This window comes from Mus caroli, chromosome 3 (genome assembly GCF_900094665.2).
Source record: "Mus caroli chromosome 3, CAROLI_EIJ_v1.1, whole genome shotgun sequence".
NCBI lineage: Eukaryota > Metazoa > Chordata > Mammalia > Rodentia > Muridae > Mus > Mus caroli.
The window spans coordinates 103,988,105-104,004,949 of NC_034572.1; the positions used below are offsets into that span (position 1 = coordinate 103,988,105).

Below are 16,845 nucleotides of genomic sequence, written 5' to 3' on the forward strand. Positions count from 1 at the left end.
GGCTTATCTTGAGCTACTGTTCAAGTGAGTTGCTTTTCTTTGGGCTGTTTGAGTGCCTTTCACTGTTCCTCTCAGTGCCTAGCTCAGGGTACCTCTAATATTGACCTGCCCAACGCCAAACATCTCTGCTTATTGCCAGAGTCCATCTTCTCATAGCATGCCATTTTGAGTTACATGTAAATGTAACTGCCAGATACCTAGAAATTACATGAGTGGCAGATAGAAAATTAGATCAGTTTTTTTTTTGTACATGTTTCTAGTGAAATCTAATGCTATTAGTTGTTGTCATAGTATTTATCCTCTTTAATTTTATGTAGAAAATAAAATGATTGTATTAAGAGATAACATGATTTCTTGTAGAAACTGTCTCTACATTTCCTGCATGCTACTATTGGATTCAAATAAGAAATAAGCACACAGAATTATAGCTGTGCTATCCAATAGCACAGACACGGAGCTGTTAGGGCTTTAGTTTGAATTGAGATGTTCTATAATTACACCCAGGTGCTTCCAAAGATCCTAAAGATGGGAATTTACCTCCTTAGTAATTTTTATATTAATTATATGCTCAAATGATAATTTCCTTCATATTTATTATGGTCAAATACAAATCAGTTCTGAAATCTCTTTTCCACATTTCTTTTTCTTTTCTTTGTTGGCGTGACAGCAATACAACTGAGATGACCTCTGTAGCTTGCTCTCTTTTCATCTGGGCAACCTTGTTTCAGATGACATGGCTTGTGGGTGTTTCATAGTAGTAAGTTTATAAACATGGGAAGCAAAGTGAGTGCAGAACCATAAAACAGAAGAAGTTACAACACAGGCAGGAAATTTCTGCATAGATTTAAATGGTTTTTGATTTAATGGACACACCGACATGCCCCTTGCTTGACAAGCTTCTCAGAAGACTTGAGAGTCTACAGAGGAAGAACCAAACAGCAACTGTCTAAGGTTCACTATGAGGCACCTAACCCAAATGTCTCAAAAAACGATATTGATTTTTTCATTTCTTTTACCACAGCGTTTCAATATGCCTTAGATTTATTACCTTCAGGATCCAGGTTAAGATTCAGTGGTGGGCATGATAGCAAGGTTGGTTATAAGTTATGTAGATATTGTTGAATTTATGAACTCTGCAGTTCCAGGGAAGCTTTCAGTTCAGGAAATATATTAACCACATACACATCACACTTCATTTCGTGGTGAGGATTTCCAAGCTGGGCTCCCTACTGTGCCACGTAATTTATGGTCTGACCAGGTATACACATTGCCATACAATATTTCAATATAAGTTGTGTTAGCCATCAGAGGAGATGAGGGTGAGTTTCAGAGAAGCCAGCTGGACGACTGATGGATCACTCTCCTACACAGGCTGGGGCACTAAGTAGCCTATGGAGCTTGTCAGCTGGATGGGTCTTTTTCTGCTCTGAGATGCTGCACATACCAGCCTAGACAAGCAGAATCAGCCATGCTGCAGCAGGCAGAGGGCAGCTCCCAGAGTTACTTACGTTGACAGCCGTAGTACCAGGAATTTCCTGGCAGACACTCATCACATTTAGGCCCTGTCGTTCCAGTCTTACACTCACAAAATCCTGAGCCATTACAACGATCATGGATTGAGCCCAAAGGGTTACAATAACACTCTGTAGAAACAAGACAACACACAGGCTGGAGACACTTCGAGTGGCTTAGAGGTTATCAACACAGGAGCGTCACTTACTTAGAAGGATTCACTTACTTAAAGGAAGATGTCCATTAATGAAATGCTTTGGCAAATGTGGCTATTTCAGGGCCATTTATTTACTTGCTCAGCCTTCCATGGCATCATCTTTATGATAGGGGAGGAAAAGAGCTGAACCCTTCCAAGGAAATAAGACATCATGCTTTCACCAGTAACAGATCATAATGGAGATTCCATTTGTTAGGTCATTTTTTTTTAGATGGTTTAATGAATGCCATGAGAAGTGTGTATATCAAGGATAAATCAATATTCCATCAGTGTAAAATCTGTTTTAAATTATTCAAATGGGTTTATCTGCTACCCTCAATATCTGGGAATGGCTGAGCGTCTCAAAGTGCAATACGAATGCACTTTACTCATTCAAAGGTACTTTTGCTTTATGATTTGGGATGGTGCCTTAACTTATTTATGTATATCAGGTTTTGAGATGAGCCCTTAGCCATTGTGTTTGCTGGCCATGATCACACAGCTCTTATGTACATGAACAACCATGAAAGAAAAATAAATTTCATACTCCCAATCTGAAGAAAAATAAACTTTGAGATGGATGTTTGTCTCTACAACTTTCTTGTCCCGGCAAGGTAATGGCTTGACATAATAAAAAGCCAAGGGAATGTTTCTTTGATCTCCATGCACTCCTAGACAGGGCATTTGAATATCTGAAGCTCTATATTGTTCATAGCTTAGGTGGAAAGTGGGAAACCTGTTTTGTCCCCTAGGTGGAGACACATAGGTGGTTTGGAGCAAGGGATGTCTGAGCTGGTGTTCTTTTCACCACTACCATGCTGTGTGTTTTGGGCAGGTTATTGGGACTTTCTATTTCTCAATCTCCTTTATTTTAAATTGGAACCATTGTGAGGATCTCCCAGTAAAAGTTGGAATAAAATCATGTAGCAAATGAACCAAAGCTCTGGGGAGTTCAGCTTAATTTTAAGTGAGTTGTGTCATTAGCCATGAGGATTGGGAATCATCATTGTGAATAGACCTGGAGTTTTTATTCGAATTTTGACATTGTGACAAATGAAAATTTCTTCCAACGATATGAAGGACCTTTGAATTATGATTTATGTTGTGTTAACTCAGTATTTAGAGCTTAGAATTCTCATGAAACAAACAGTTATAAAACTAATGATGGGGTGTGTGTATGTGTGTGTGTGTGTGTAAAATTAAAATAAAATTCCAAAACATTTCTATTTTTCCATGGCAGCATTTTTTATTCTAATGTGTGCCTATGTGTGGATAAGAATAATTAAAAGTCATTATTTTGTTGTGGTTTTTAATGTTTGTTTACACATTTGTATTCACTGAGTTGTGCCTAGGTCACCCTGGAATGGGTGTCACTTTATAAAGCGGGCATGTTGATAAAGAGTTGTTGGTGTTTTGTAAGCCAGTTGTTGTTACACCTGGGCAGTATGAACCCACATGCTGTTCCAAGTAGTCCACAGTGATCAAAGAGATAGGGTTTTAAAAATTAAAAAAATATACTGTCCAACATCTAATCCGTAGTAAGTCCCAGTCTTTGTTGTAAGAAAGCTGGACAATGTAATCTTAGTTATAAAAATAAACAGGTAAGAGACATAATGTTTTCCTTTCTTCACCTTATGTAGGAATAATACAGATTTTTAGATTTATCACTTACAAAGTTCTATTCAATGATACATTGAATAGTAGGAGAGACCGTAAGGATAATATTTTATTACATGAAATTATAAAGAAAATACAGAGCTGTCAGATTGCAAACCAGCATAAAATACTTTGCGCAGCTCAATTAAAACCTTATACTACAATTTATTTAGGGGCATTAAAATTGTCTTGAGTTTCCTTGGTTCTGTGCAAGGAACCTCTCATTACCTGATCGTGGGTTTCAAGGAGAATTAAAAATAATGCATCATAACTTTGAGATATGTTTAGTAGCAACTGCTGAGCCCTGTGTTTCTCTCTGATGCAAAGCTCGTTAGGGGAATTATTAACAGTGATTACTCAAGGTCAGAAACCATGCATCCTCTAGCTTCCTGCTTAATGCTCAGGTTTGTAGGAGACAAAGGCAAACAAGGATGCCATTTTCATGTAATTGTTGCATTGTCATGGGGAAATGTCATATACCTCAGAAGACATGACTGTATGTCTTCTTGGAATATGTATGAAAATTGAATATATTCACCAGTCACCACAAAGCAGCAATCACTGTGGCAACATGAACTATCCAGCTGCATTATAAATTTGCTATAATATAAAGTGACCTCAAAACATCTAGCTAGATTAGAGATGTGAGCTATTCCCTCAAAGTTGGATGGTGAATTTAATTGACAATTACTAAAAAAAAAAATTGCAAGGCATCTTTTGAAAAAGTTTGGTTTTTTAATTTAGAGATGATGTAGAGTTCAAAGTATTTGAGAATGCTGTGAGAATGAATTAAGCAAATATCTATTCCTTTAGTTCTTTCTGGACTAAATAGCAATTAGTTCTCAATTGCTGTGGTAGGGACTTACAAATTAAATATTCAATCTTTCCCTGTAAGGTCTTTTTGCTTTGCTTTATTTAAAGTATTTAAATGTGAGATACATATAATTTCATATATATGCATATATATATACATATATACATACATATATATATATATATATAGTGAATTAAGGTTTGTTTTAGTGGTTGTATTCACTTAACCTTTTCTGTTTTTTCTTTATTTATAGGAGGGTATTTATATATTTTCACAAGTGGCATACAGCAGAATATATTCTACACTCAAAATTAAGACTGCAGTGCATCCTTTTGTTTCTATTAATATTCCCAAGTCTTCATAATCTAAGTGTTAGGAATGTAATTGGACACCTTTTCATAAGATGGCAGTAGGATGGCTACTGTCCTGCAAAAGCATACTTGAGGTACAGTCTGGGCATCTTTAGCTTTACTGGCTGTGTTAGAGTGGTTAGGAGAGAGTGTTCAGTTCATGAAGTCAGGATGTTTTTCGCAAAGAGTGTACAAGTTGGGTTAATCTGTCTTTATTTCACCCCCAATATGAAAGAGGAAAAAATCATTATTATAATACTTACCCTACTGTTTTGTTAATGAGAATTAGTTGTTTTATCTTTTTTTTTTAATTGCATGTCAGTGCATACTTTACCAGTGCTTCCTGTCCATTTGTTTACAAAAAAGCCAATAGGTTTAAATGACTTACCTAGCTAGGGGATAGCAAATTGGGTGTTGAACCCAGCTCTCCAGCATCTAACTCCAGTACTTTCTCCACTAATTCACAAATAATAAAAAAGAAGCATTTTGAAAGAAATAGAAAATATTGTCGGCATATGCATACTTGGTCCAAATAAATTCAAAATAACCATAGTGCTATTCAATGGTAGTAGGCAAGAATGTCCATGATTGTCACACTGAAGGCAGAAAGTGGGGATCCAAGACTCACAGTTGAATTGAAAAACTGCCTCTTATTTTTGACAAAAAGATCACTTTTCATTTTATGTCTACTATGCTCTAATTTTCCAACTTATCAATGCTACTGAAATTTGTCTCTGGAAAACTCTGCTTGTATAATTACTGGTGTGGTAACAGGCATCACACTTCAAATATATACACTTTAAAGAGTAAATTATGCAATGAAATTCCATTTATTGCTTCTCTATCAGGCTCTCTCATGCCACTGTTTTGAGATAGGGGCTCATGCAATGCAGGATGGCCTACATCCTCCATGTAGCCAAAGCCTGCCTTAAATTCCTGATTCGTTTCATTCATCCACCACTTGCACTGATTACAAGTGTGCCCCAGCATGCCTGGCTCTAGACTTCCTTCCTTAAAGTCAGGCTCTTCATAGACAAGGTAGAAGAAACTTTCGAAAGAGAAGGAGCACCTGATCCTTCTAGCTGAGAATAATCAGTCATGGTGGAGGGGTGAGGCTCCTGGGATTTCTCTTCCCAAGACTCTATTTTCTATGGCTCATATACCTTATGATCTAACAGAATTTATAACCTGGAGAAGTCTTGAGAAATTACTCTTCCTCTGGGAACAATAGGAAAATCCAATAAGTGGAATTTCATTGCTGCATATAGAAAAGGTAGGCAAACTTTTCCATTAGAATCTACTAGTAGTTTTCAGTTCTTAATAGCAACATTTTAATATACCAATATTTGTAGATCATCATCAATTATACCTGACTCTGTATCACAAAGTATTTTACCTAAAATAGTTAATTATCATCTTAAAGGTTGAATGTACAATTTGAGGTGAATAAAATCAGATAAAAAATTTATCAGATTTTAAGATTTCATGCAAAAATTAAAGAGACAAAAAGGAGAGAGAGAGAGAGAGAGAGAGAGAGAGAGAAGACCAAAGAAAGAAAATTCGAATATTCTTCATTTCCTAGATATGATTTCTCATGACACCATCTTTAACATAACAATATAAGGATTCAAGTTCCATCCCCCCAACCCCAGACCAAATATTGCTTTATCCAAATCCAAGCAAATTTTCAGTCTACCAAGGATATTTACTCCATTGAGGATACTCATTCTGGCTCAGCTGTAGTGCAGTTCACCAGCGTCTTCACCCTAACCAGCTCCCCATAGCTCCAAAGGCACAGAACAAAAGCTGAAATCATAATGGAACTGACCTATGCACACATTCTCATCGTCCAGCTGTGCAGAAGCATTTCTGAAGTAGCCCAGCCTGCATAACTCACAGTGCTGCCCTCTAGTGTTGTGTTTACAGCTCACGCAAATGACTGTGTTTAGCAGATCGATATAACTGCACCGATTGGAGTGGCCGAAGCATTCACAGTCTTGCAAGGAAGAACAGAAATGTATACGGAATGTATACAGCAGCAGAGAAATAGCACGCTACATGCTTGGGTGACGTGTGGGATGGAGAAAAGATGGCGGCATGGCATTACATAGATGGAAACCAACATAACACATGGTGACAACAGGTGGCTGTTTCAGGCAGGATAGAAAGGTCGGACAAACACTACTGAAGATTGTTAATTCTTGGCAGACAAGATGAGCAGAAGCATTTGCAGGTGCACACCTTTTAAAAATTTGGGAAGTCTCGGTTTCAACGGATGCAAAAGTCTAATTTTGCACATGAAAAACTTCACTGACTTTGCATCATTTCTCCCACTTTTTCCCCATCTTTGCAGCCCTAAAAAGAGGAAGGGGCGCATATGAGCAGCAGCAGGTGTGTGGATCTGCTGACTCCCATGGCTCTTTTGTTTTCCTTTTAGCTTATGATGTTGGTGGAGTTCTATAGACATCATGGCAAGTTCAAAAGGATTGAGACAATGACACAGGGTTTGATTTTGTTTGTCTCTCTTAAGTCAAATATACATGATTATGTTTTACAGAAAACACAAAATACAGGGTGATTATTCCTATGGACAAACACTTAAAATGTCCTTCTCTTGAGTTTCTTACTGTGCCTGGTACTAAAGGGGAGTTCAGTGACATACTGTACCCCAAATTCCTTTTTCCTTTTTCTCTTTAAAATCCAGAGATGTCCAAGAGTCTGTAGGAGTGATATGGTATGAACTATAGAGACATGATGAGGATGGGAGCTGGGGAGTGGTTGTAGAGGCATTAGCTTTTCTCTCTTGCATTTCACCAACCCAAGAAATTGTTTTAATATAATTCAACCTTCAAAAAGAAATGGTAAAAAAAAAAAGCCACAATGATTTCATTGGAATAACTACTTATTAACTCTCAAAAAATTGGGAGGGACAGTTTGGTGGGAATCAAAATATGGGGATTTACCTAGCTGACATTTATAAGAAAAGTGAACCATGATTCTGCAACCTGTATTTGCTTACAAATACTCATCTCATTAATGTCTTATACTACCCAGCAACAAAGCCAAACAAACTAACTATTTGAACTCATTTATTCATTCTTTTGCACATTCAGTATCTTATTGGAACAGAACTATTATATGTGTTAATTTACTCCTTCTTTAGCTTACACTCATTTTTTTAGAAATATGACATTTTCATATCAGAGTAAAATGTGTATATAAATTAAAAGACTAAGAAAAGGTGATATATACATACATATATACATACACATATAAATATGCCATATGTACTATATTTGCTATGTCTCATCTTATCAGAACAGTATGGATTCATTAATCAGAGATCTGGTTACTGCAATAAACACTAAGATTAAAGTTTGGCTAGAAGAAGGGGAGGACACAGGAGATGAGGAAAAGTAGAAGAGAGCCATTACAGTGCCAGGAACTTGTTGGATCTAGTGGTATAAAAGAGAAGCAAGAACAAGGTAGAAATCCGAAAGCCACTTGACTGGAGATTAGTCATATAGATGTGTAAGGAGTAGGACTTTGGATGAAAACAGGAAAGACCAGGTGGAGAAGAAGGATTGGGAGAAAGAGGCTGTGGAACTTCAGTGTGAGAATGAAAGTATCGAAATAAAATGAAGTAAGACGTGTCACAGCAATAACAATGCTACCAACAGCAGTCAAGTTACAGATCTTGAAGTGAGTTACTTCGGAAAACAAGTCACCAAACCCACAATGCCTTCATTTCTGTGATGGCACTAATTATTCCGGGATCCTGTTTGAAAATCAAATTATTAATTTGATAGGTGAATTGGGAATAGCTATTTAAGATAGCATAATCTACTACATTTGTACTATCATAAATGTATTTCCAAAGGTAAGTGGATATTAAAAATCAAAGATGTTCGAGGAAGTAGGCTGATGACAACTTCGTGTTTTAAGACTTTTTCGAGAATGTTTCTGAGACCTTGATAAAGCTTTCTTCTCTGGCAATAATATATTTGAGGATATAAAATTTAAAAAGTATTTGGAAGGCTTAGAGGAATATATACATAAAATATATATCAATTATAACTATGTATCTGTTCATTAAGCTATATAGAATTTGGGTATGGTTAATTTTGGTATGATGTTTTAATTTATTTGGAAGTACTTTATAATAAAGTTTATAAAAATTCTACAAAGGGATAATTCTTAAGTGATTATTACACTGTCCTATTATTTTCAGGCTATTAATTTACCATCCTTTACTTTCTGGTTTTCAAGTCTTCTGTTCAAGCACAGATCGCGGCATGATCCTTCCTGATATGATCCAATTTGAGTTGTGCTGCACATCAAAAGTCCCAAGGTCTGAGACTAACTATTGACCTACTACATCTTCCTTTCTGCCTAGAATCTATGGAGCCTTCTTAGAACCTCATTTCCTTCTATATTTTCCACTACCCTCTTACTTCCACTCAGTCTTCTGGGGAAAATTGTTCTTGACTTAATTCAATTCTTTACCTCGCCATGTTAAATGTTAAAATGTTAGCAACCATACATGGGTGGGAATCTATTTCCTATTTTCAAACAAGTTTCACTTGAAGTTTATGCTCATTAACTACAATTGTATCCTCTGGGTTACTTGGTAGTCTTTCCCTAAAGAGTCACAGTATAACCCTATGTTGGATCTCCTCCTTCCATACTCATTGTTTTTGTTGTTATATATTTGCTTTATGTTTTCAAAGTTTACATATTTCAGTGTTTAGTGCTTGGGCCTTTATGCTTTTTAAATGCCACCTAGATGTTTTTAAGGATTTAAAAATCATGTATATGTAGACTTTAAAAACATCTCCATGTATAACACTCCAAAATACTATTGTCCAACCCGAACCAGCTTCCTGGTTAGTGAGAATCCATTCAGATGCATGTCTGTCTTACACTTGGCACTCTTCACACCATCTCCACCAGTATATTTAAATAACATCTTAACGTTAAGGTGTTTGAAACTGAGATGCTGGGGTCCCTTCCTAGCTCTGCTGCTCAACCAGCATCCTAAGAAATAACAAGTCCATCTCTCCCACTGCTTAGGTTGCAATGCCAGGGTTGTCTTTGGCATCTCTTCTTTTCTCTACCCACACCAGTCAGTGAATCAATCCACCTGGCTCTGCTTTCATATCTGTGGCAAAGGTGACTTCTCACCGTCTCCACCATCTCATCCTCAGCTGCAGATAACATCACACTTCACTGACATTGTTGTCATCATCTCTAAGCTCCATTTCCTTGCAGTGAGAATGATCCAATAGAAACTCAGATTAGCCCAGGGTGCCTCACTCCTTAACATCCAATTGGCTTCCCATTTCAATCATATTAGAAAATTCACTGCTTCTTTCTCTAGCTGATGAATCCTTGCCTTCTTCCTGACTTTTCCCACCCTTTCTTCACTTGTTGCAAGATGCCTTTTTATTGCTCTTGAAACACATGAAGCACATTTCCATGATTATATTGTCCCTTGGGTGGGTCGGATGTATTCCTCTCCTGACATCTCTACTCAGTATTTCCCTCCTCCAGCACTTTGTCAAGTCCAGGCTAAAGAGAATTCTCTGAGTACTTCATCTGAAATAATAACCCTGCCACTTAAATGGACTAATCTTCCAGTATCTTAATCCGTTTTTATGTTTTTATTAGCATTTATAATATCTGAAAATTGCATTTTAAAAAGGTCTTGCTATCTATTCAGTATAAACACATGCGTGTAGACCATATCTGCTTTGCTTGAAGCTATAACCACAGAACTTAAAGCGTTTCCTCACATATGCTAATCACTCAGAAATTCTATTGAATGAGAAAATAAGTGAATGAATAATGATCTTAAAGTACTCTCCCACAGGAGACAGAGGAAAACACAGAGGAAAGAAACATTTAAATATATTCTTCTACCACTCAAAGCCCAAGAGAGTCCAACTACGTCCTACGCATTATACAGTTTAGAAAAACAGCACCACACAATAAGAAATAACCGAGTTAGTGATTATATTAGCTGAGTGAATGCATCTGTGTACGGACCAGTTTAGGAAGAAAAAAGTAGCTTTCTGCACATTGCTGTGCCTTTATATCTTTAAATTTCAAGTCATATTGGAATATATAACATAACAGGCATGTGTTATTGCATCAGTAAACAGAGCTGAAGTCTCTAAAGCACACATTCATGAATACATGGTGTGACAGAGTGAGCACAGGCAACAAATTTATCAAGATTCTTGTGTACCAGGCACCTTATGTGAGGAGGTGAAGAGAAAGAGGTCCAGTCATGCACGAGTGTGATTGACACTTAGTGTCCGATATTTGTTGGGTTGGGCTCTCCTATGCAATCAAGGAAATGCAGAAGTGTCATCAGCCTTAGAAACAGTAGAAAACCCCAATGTGCAATAATTAAATATGCCTTCAGATGTCTTCAGCCATGGACTAGTGATCTAGTCAGTAGACATTGACTTTTACAACTATGCTTAGATCTATAATATACCTATCTTATATATATCATGTTCTGTCATGCAAGGTGTTTATGATAACGAGGTGCTTATTAGTGACCAGTTAAGACTAAGGCAGGCTAGAGATGCTTTTGAGAGGGAAAGCGCTCATAGTTGGCTCTTTAATTGATTTGTTAATTGGCTTTCCATGGAAACCAAGGCCCACAACTCGCTGAGGTTTTTCACAAGGTTTCTTCTGACTGAAACTGGCTGTGGAAGACCTTAGCAGATGGGGATCACAGGAAAGCCAAAAGTTGGAGACAAAGACAATTGAAGAAAAGTGGTATCAGGAAGAAGAAAAGATTTCTTTTCCCTTCTATGTCTTTTTTTCTTATTTTTCTCCTTTTTTGAAATTATATTATTACATCACACATGTGACTATAGCAATGACAACAACATACACTCTAGTTGTCATAGATCATTTCCTCAAACAAGGAAAGACTACTCAAATCCAAAGCTGTTGAAAACTCATTTCATTCATCTACACAGAAAAGGTTTGGCAAAGCTACTTTAGAAAGATGGCAAAAGAATGAAAATTGTGAAAATTCTTTTTCCTTCATTGAATTATCAGTATGATGCTTCCCTTCAGATCTTTCCCATGGCAGAAATGAAGAACCTGTAAAATTCTCTTTCATTTTTTTTTCTTCTTCACTCTACTATGTTCTTCATCCTTCTGCAGGTTCTGAGACCCTTCTGTACATTTTAAATAATAAATCTCCTCTATTAGCTGCCTTCTTCCTGCTTCTGAAATGTGTCTGCAAGTAATTAGCACTGACTGAAGAAACAAGAGGTCACAGGTTCAGACTCACGTCAATAGGCCTTTGGTATATTGGGCATAAGAGTGAATGAAACAGTATCAATTCTCTCATCTCTGTTCTCCTTCATCTCTTTTGTTTGGCTCAACAGCATTGCTTATTATGGATGGGGAAGCTTCTTACCATAGTTATAATGGCAGCTGTGATATAGATCATGAGTCCAGAACAACTTCTAACCCTCTGAACCTACCACAGGTTCATTTGTATTTATTCTCTATAATTCCCAGCCTAGATTAAATTGCCTCCAAAGGCATTCTCAATATCCCTTAATTCAAAATACACCCTGATGCATCAGGACATAGATTAAATGTGATTATTTTCCCTTTTCCCATCTTGTCACCAATTTTCCCCCTTTCTCTATATGCTTCAAATATAAATTCACTATTGACTGCAATCATGAAAACAGCTAAATTTATTAAGCAAGAAGAAAGCTCTCCTGATATTTTACCACAAAGACCAAACCAAGTTCAGATTTTATCAAGAGGTGTTTTCATGGAAAATAAAATAAGAAACAAGGAGGAAGACATATGCCCAACAGTGAAGAGTGGAATACAAGACACACCTGTTACAGAGGACATTTAAGAAAATTTGGTGAAGAAATAAAAACAGGGTCTTCATGTTTCCTGAAAAATCTTCATTCTGTGAATGACAGATGCTAGCTGGAGTAGGCCAATCATGAGTCACAGATGAGCAGTTGCCCATTTTAATTTAAAGGAAGTGACAGGACTATTACTTTAGAATGTGGCCAATACTTAATCCAGAACTTTTCATGGATGTTTTGCACATTTGTTCAAAACCACGTTTGGCATCAGAAACTCAAATATATTTCCTTATTGACACAGTGAAATGGGAACCATAAAAGGAGCCTGCCTTTCTGGCATCACGACAAACATCCTTGAGACCCACTGCCAGTGGATTTTCTTATTTTCAATAAAAGGAGCATGGGTGTTAGAGCTCTCAAACTCATGGTCTACCCAAGAATCTTAACTGTCATAATTCCTACCAAAACATTAGTTTTTCAGAAAACAAATCTTGGGGCATCTTTCATTGCAGGTGAATTACTGAGTGAAGCCACTTTTTATATATGTAACATTCTCGGTACTTGTTGATGCATTAGCTGGGTATCAGTCAACATGCCTCACCGATAAGCTGATGGGTACACTTCACAGATATTCCAGATTCATACAGTGCAATGTCTCACAACACATAACACCATGGGATCACTGTATGAATCCAAGAATTCCTACCTCGCTTGTGGTTTGCAACTTGAACAGAAGAAACTGTTGACAAAGCTAATTTGGGAGCAACTGCATAGGTTTAAAAAAATGAACAGCAAATTAGAGACAATAGTGAAACGTTCAAACTGTAATTAATACCTTATTACCAACCCACTCTGTGGAGCCCTGATGAAGAGAATGTTCTTATCTTTTTTTTTTTTTCTTTTCCTGGAAATCTGTTGCAATTACAAAGGAAAGTTCCTATTTGGCTGCAAATGTTTCAACACTGTCATTAGTAATAAAGCTTTTGTTTTTAGAGATATAAAGAAATAACATTTATATCAGGAGTCCTGTGAACAAAGCTTATTCTCATGACAATATAGGTGCTATTCTCATGACAATATAGGTGCCAGGATCTCTGACTGTCCTGCTTCACATAGAACTGTTGGAATGTTGAGGTAACAAGCAATATCAGTGCCTCAGTTTACCATGTCACTCTTTCTGTGTCACCACAAATGTGTATATATGAACCATCTAGACCATTTGTGTTGTTGCTGAACCTACTAGAGATCTCAGAACATAGTCATACGGTCAAGCATTCGGCAGTATTTGACCTCCAAGTCATGTGACTATGGGTCCCTCTAAGAATTGTGTTTCCTGTTCCACTGTGTATTGCCTCAGTGTTGCTGTCCTTTGTTAACGGCAGGATTGTCCTTCTAAACTAGTCTGCTGTTTCTTTTCCACCGATTCATGATGAGTTTCTTGTGCAAGTAACAAAAACAGAATAAGGTCTGGGGGTCTTTGCTGATGTTGGCAAGATAAATTATGGTTCCACAGAATTGTCCTCCACCAGACATTTTACCCGGCACTAGTATTTCGAGTTTAAGCACTTAATCCAGCTGAGTTACATTTTTAAGTAGCTTAATTTGAGCCCCTTATCCACATCCTAAAAAAATTGTACAATTGGCCTTCTCTAATGCCATTTCTGAAAGCTTTAATCCCATGACATCAAAACCAGCAAAATAATCAAATGGGTCCATTTCATGGTTTGAACAAAGAATAATCTTATTCAGATCAAAACTTTCTGTGGAGAAGTGTTAAGCCTGAGGTCTTTTCTTGTATGTTTGTCATAGTACTGAATTCAGTGGGAAATACTGTGTGTCATTCAAAGGTGCTCTCAGTGAACTTGCCAAGGAATAAGACTGCTAACCCTTTCTCCTCTCACCCTTCCACTCCTCAGGGAATGGTATTAGCAGGAATAAACTTGAACTGTATTTCTTCTTCCATGTATGTACCCAGAAACTTGGAGAAATCCATTTAGAGCAAATGATTAAGGTAATTCTATTTGCTAGTAATGTATGTATCTAGGACAGTCTCGATTTCATCACTCCAATAGTGGACTGAAAATGCAGCCCTTCCAATTTGACTCCTCAACAAATTGCTAATATATTTTGTTTTGCTTAGTAGCTATTTCCTGGTTCCTCCTTTTGCTCATTTCCTCCTCCATCTGTATTCATTAGAGTTCAAAAGCAACATCCTGTCTATAACTAAAGAAGGCAGAAGTCAGTGATGAATGTTTTATTTTTGGAGAAAGAAGGCAAAAAAGAACACTGCTTTCTATTGAGATAAGCTCCTGTTTATATACAAACACATGTACATATAGGAAGGTCTTGGTGTGAATCTAACGTTAATCTAATCTTTCAGCTTCACAACTTTATGATCCATTTTAATAATTCTATTTCTTCCTATGTAATCCTACTGTTAGTTTCCTCTTTCCTTCTGCTTCTAGTTCCTTCCTTTCCTCATTCTTTCCTTCCTTCCTTCTGACACCAGAAGCCATAAAATAATTACTGTTCTGAGAACAGACCAGGAAATTTTTTTTTCTAAGCTGGTAAAAGTGAATGTTCCTTGGTAAATGGGATGGAAGGATAATTCCAACAAGAGAATGTTTTAGAATGTGTATACATGCATCATGCATTGATATAGATATATGAAAAATAAAGGAAAGAGAGGCAGAGGCAGAAGCAGAGAAAGAAAGGGAGGGCAGGATAGAGGGAGGNGAGAGAGAGAGAGAGAGAGAGAGAGAGAGAGAGAGAGAGAGAGAGAGAGAGAGAGAGAGAGAGAGAGAGAGTTTTGCAAGTTGATATGGAGTAATAGTAAACAGTCCCTCTGGGAGTTTCAGTGATGCCCTTATCTGTTCATCTTGATCCTCAGAACAGTGGAGGCAACCAGTGAGTTTACTTAAGAAGAGCAAAAGGGAAGGAAGGAGTTTGTAGTGTCCACATGTTTTTTTAAGATTTATATCCATGCTATGTTGACAACTAAACTCTAGGCTTTTCTTGAGACTCTATAAAAGTACATTTTTTTCAAGACTTATAAATCCTGTTGCATCTGATTTTCCCCTCAGTCCTCTTTCACTCCAATATTTCTGGGACTATATTCATATTAGAAAAAATGAAGATTCAAATTAGGATCCATTCAAAGACAAAGCATCCGTGGTAATGTTCTAGTTCTTGTTAAGATGGTATATAGGAGTTCCCCCCCAAACATGGGATTTTTATATCAGTAGGAATTTAGATGCTCCTACCTTGTTTTGGGTTAGAAACCTCAAGGGAAGAAATATTCGGCCATATCCTATTAAACTTTGGAGGAGCTGCATGCATCAGGAAAAATCAGGGAGTGTTATTTTCAGGTATGATGTCATTTGGTCTAAATAACAACAACAACAAAAATATATATATGGACAAAGACATGAACCACACACCTTGTTTGTTTGTTTTACTTGTTTAACTTGGTTGTGATGCACTTAAACAAAACATGACTTCCACACCAAACAAGAGCAAGCAATTGATGACTCCCAAATCATTGAATGGACATTATTTGTATAGTGACTTCTTTAACGAAGCTTGGCCTTTACTTTGGAAATAAGTAGAGTGTTCTTACACAAATAACCAAATAGAAACTTCAACAATCCAAACTGATATGAAAAGCTGGTGCCTGAAGCCAGAAGATAACACTAGAGAAATAATTTCTCACTTGAAGTTTTTATTCTACTCAATTTATATTTACAGATATGAACTGGCTGCATTAGTCTTTCATGAGAATCCTCTGCGGTATGTTTTAAGTGTGAGCCATTATCTCTGACAAGAAGTGGATCTATTTCCTATTTTTATGCATGCAGTTTCTCAGAGAAGGAAGAGGGATTACTAGTGATTCTTGCTAAGGAGTGGCCCGAAGGTCTTCCAATCCCATCTACGACCTTGTATGTATGGATATATTTTCGCCTCAAGATGCATTTCTAAAGTTACTTGTTATAAACCGGAAGCAATCAAGAACATAGTTTTATTTTATACTATTAATTCTGTTTTAGGTCCATCAGCTACAAACTCCAAAACCCCAGAAAGCAAGAAGCGCTTCATGTTTAAGGTTTGATGTTCTGAATCTGGTAGTTTTAATAAGATCAAAGACCATGGCTAGAAAAGCAGCTATTTCATGATTTAAATCTCAGTCATTAAAAACAGCTCAGAAACATGCATCTTGTGTGTCATTCTTGGTGATTACCCAGTCCTTGGGGCAGTTGTGACTCTGTTCTGCCTCAGTGCATTCTGACTTCTTGTTGGCAATGTGGACTGGCCTGAGTTTTAATATTGCTAGTTAAAATTTCATAGGTCTACTTTTTTTCACCCTGATTAGATTGAATCTCCTCAAAGACCAACAAAGCCTTTGAGGGACCTTCCATAAGTATCTGATAATTGAGAAATTGATACCAAGTGGCT

At 37.0% G+C, this 16,845-nt stretch overlaps 1 protein-coding gene across 4 annotated transcripts in view; it reads right to left on the reverse strand.

Annotated features, from left to right (window-relative positions):
• The window catches only part of Ntng1 (netrin G1), a 345,729-nt gene that overhangs the window by 50,180 nt on the left and 278,704 nt on the right, over positions 1-16,845 (reverse strand). The window contains exons 6-9 of one of the 4 annotated variants that reach the window (XM_029475564.1): positions 15,657-15,722; positions 13,100-13,159; positions 6,357-6,524; positions 1,509-1,643 (exon numbers count right to left, since the gene is read on the reverse strand). The exons of 1 other annotated variant lie outside the window; for it this stretch is intronic. In XM_029475564.1, coding sequence (XP_029331424.1) covers positions 1,509-1,643; positions 6,357-6,524; positions 13,100-13,159; positions 15,657-15,722 — 429 coding nt within the window. The remainder of the gene's footprint in view (positions 1-1,508; positions 1,644-6,356; positions 6,525-13,099; positions 13,160-15,656; positions 15,723-16,845) is intronic. 2 more of the 4 variants (XR_003836246.1, XR_003836247.1) reach the window with 2 other exon arrangements.